This window comes from Hippocampus comes, unplaced genomic scaffold (assembly GCF_001891065.2).
Source record: "Hippocampus comes isolate QL1 unplaced genomic scaffold, H_comes_QL1_v1.1 scaffold187, whole genome shotgun sequence".
NCBI classification, from domain to species: Eukaryota; Metazoa; Chordata; class Actinopteri; order Syngnathiformes; family Syngnathidae; genus Hippocampus; species Hippocampus comes.
The window spans coordinates 640,630-641,780 of record NW_017828852.1 but is presented as its reverse complement, the minus strand read 5'-3'; the positions used below and the strand labels follow the sequence as shown (position 1 = coordinate 641,780).

At 53.3% G+C, this 1,151-nt stretch overlaps 2 protein-coding genes across 6 annotated transcripts in view; both read right to left on the bottom strand.

The window, feature by feature from the left end:
• Positions 1–1,107, bottom strand: part of hoxb4a (homeobox B4a) — a 2,446-nt gene extending 1,339 nt beyond the window's left edge. Inside the window, exon 1 of the mRNA XM_019858618.1 lies at positions 426–1,107. Within this exon, the coding sequence (XP_019714177.1) occupies positions 426–852 (427 nt within the window). The 5' untranslated portion in view covers positions 853–1,107. The remainder of the gene's footprint in view (positions 1–425) is intronic.
• The window catches only part of hoxb3a (homeobox B3a), a 77,537-nt gene that overhangs the window by 39,928 nt on the left and 36,458 nt on the right, over positions 1–1,151 (bottom strand). The gene's annotated exons all lie outside the window — the stretch shown is intronic.

Sequence of the window (1,151 nt, the reverse complement as noted above, 5' to 3'; positions counted from 1 at the left end):
TCTCCCCCCCGCCAAAAAGCCCCCCCCCCCCCCCCCCACACACACACACCTCAACGTCCCCGGAACACGGAGAGGAGAAGGAAGGCTCGACAGTGTGGAGCGCACGGTTTATACAAACCTACCACTTAAAATCAAATTACCAAAGCATAAAACCTAACTTATGAGTTCAGTCTGGGTTGTCATAAAGCAAGGACTCGAGCCTGAGATCGGACTTCAAAAAGGCACCTCGGCGTAGAGGTGTAATAAAAATTTATGGAGGGTGTAATTATGTTGGCCGTGCAAACAGACGATCGTAAATCTCCAAGGACTAGTCGAAGTCTAACCGAGAGGAAGCCGTAGATTGTGACCGCGGACACCAAGACGACGGCGTGAATTTCGACTGTCGAGCGAGCGAAGGGAGAAGAAAGTTTGTGTGCAACACTTACCAATGTTAACGTGGACTTTCCTCATCCACGGATACACCACGGGGTCCTTTTTAGTGTTTGCGGGGGAAGATGTGTTTTGACTGTGAGGCGGCTGCTCGCGCGACTGAGGCGGAGGCGGGCTGGGTGTCACCGACACCCGGTCGAGTTCGACTCCAATCTGGGGAATGACGAGGCCGCGAGGGGGCATCACCACCGAGGCGGGCTGCCCTTCGCGCTGACACTGCTTGTACTGCGACTCCGCTAGCTGCTGGTGATGCCGGTGATGGTAGAGAGTCGAGTCCGGTTGAAAGGCGGTGGCCTCGTGTCTTTGGGAACCGTAATAGTCCGGAGAGTTGCTGGGTAGATAGTCGCTATGTGAGTACTCTTCGCACGGTGGGAATTTGGGGTCCACATAGTTAGAGTTGATCAAATACGAGCTCATGGCCATTAATGCCACTCTTTATGTGGAATCGAACCTAATATATAACTAAAATTTGTATCGCATCCCTTTACTCGGCGGTCATTCCTGTTCCGCTGAACCCTCCTACTTTTTCTGTCAAGTGAACAAAGTTAAACGGCCACGTGATTGGAGCGAGCCAATAGAACACGAGCAGGACGCGCCGCGGACAAGGAAATGCAGGCATGAGTGTACACACGGCCCCGCACGCGCGCCCTTGTATGCTCTCGTTTTGTGTGCAGTCACAAACAAGTCTTTCGAACACTTTCTCCGCCCCCCCCCCCCCCACA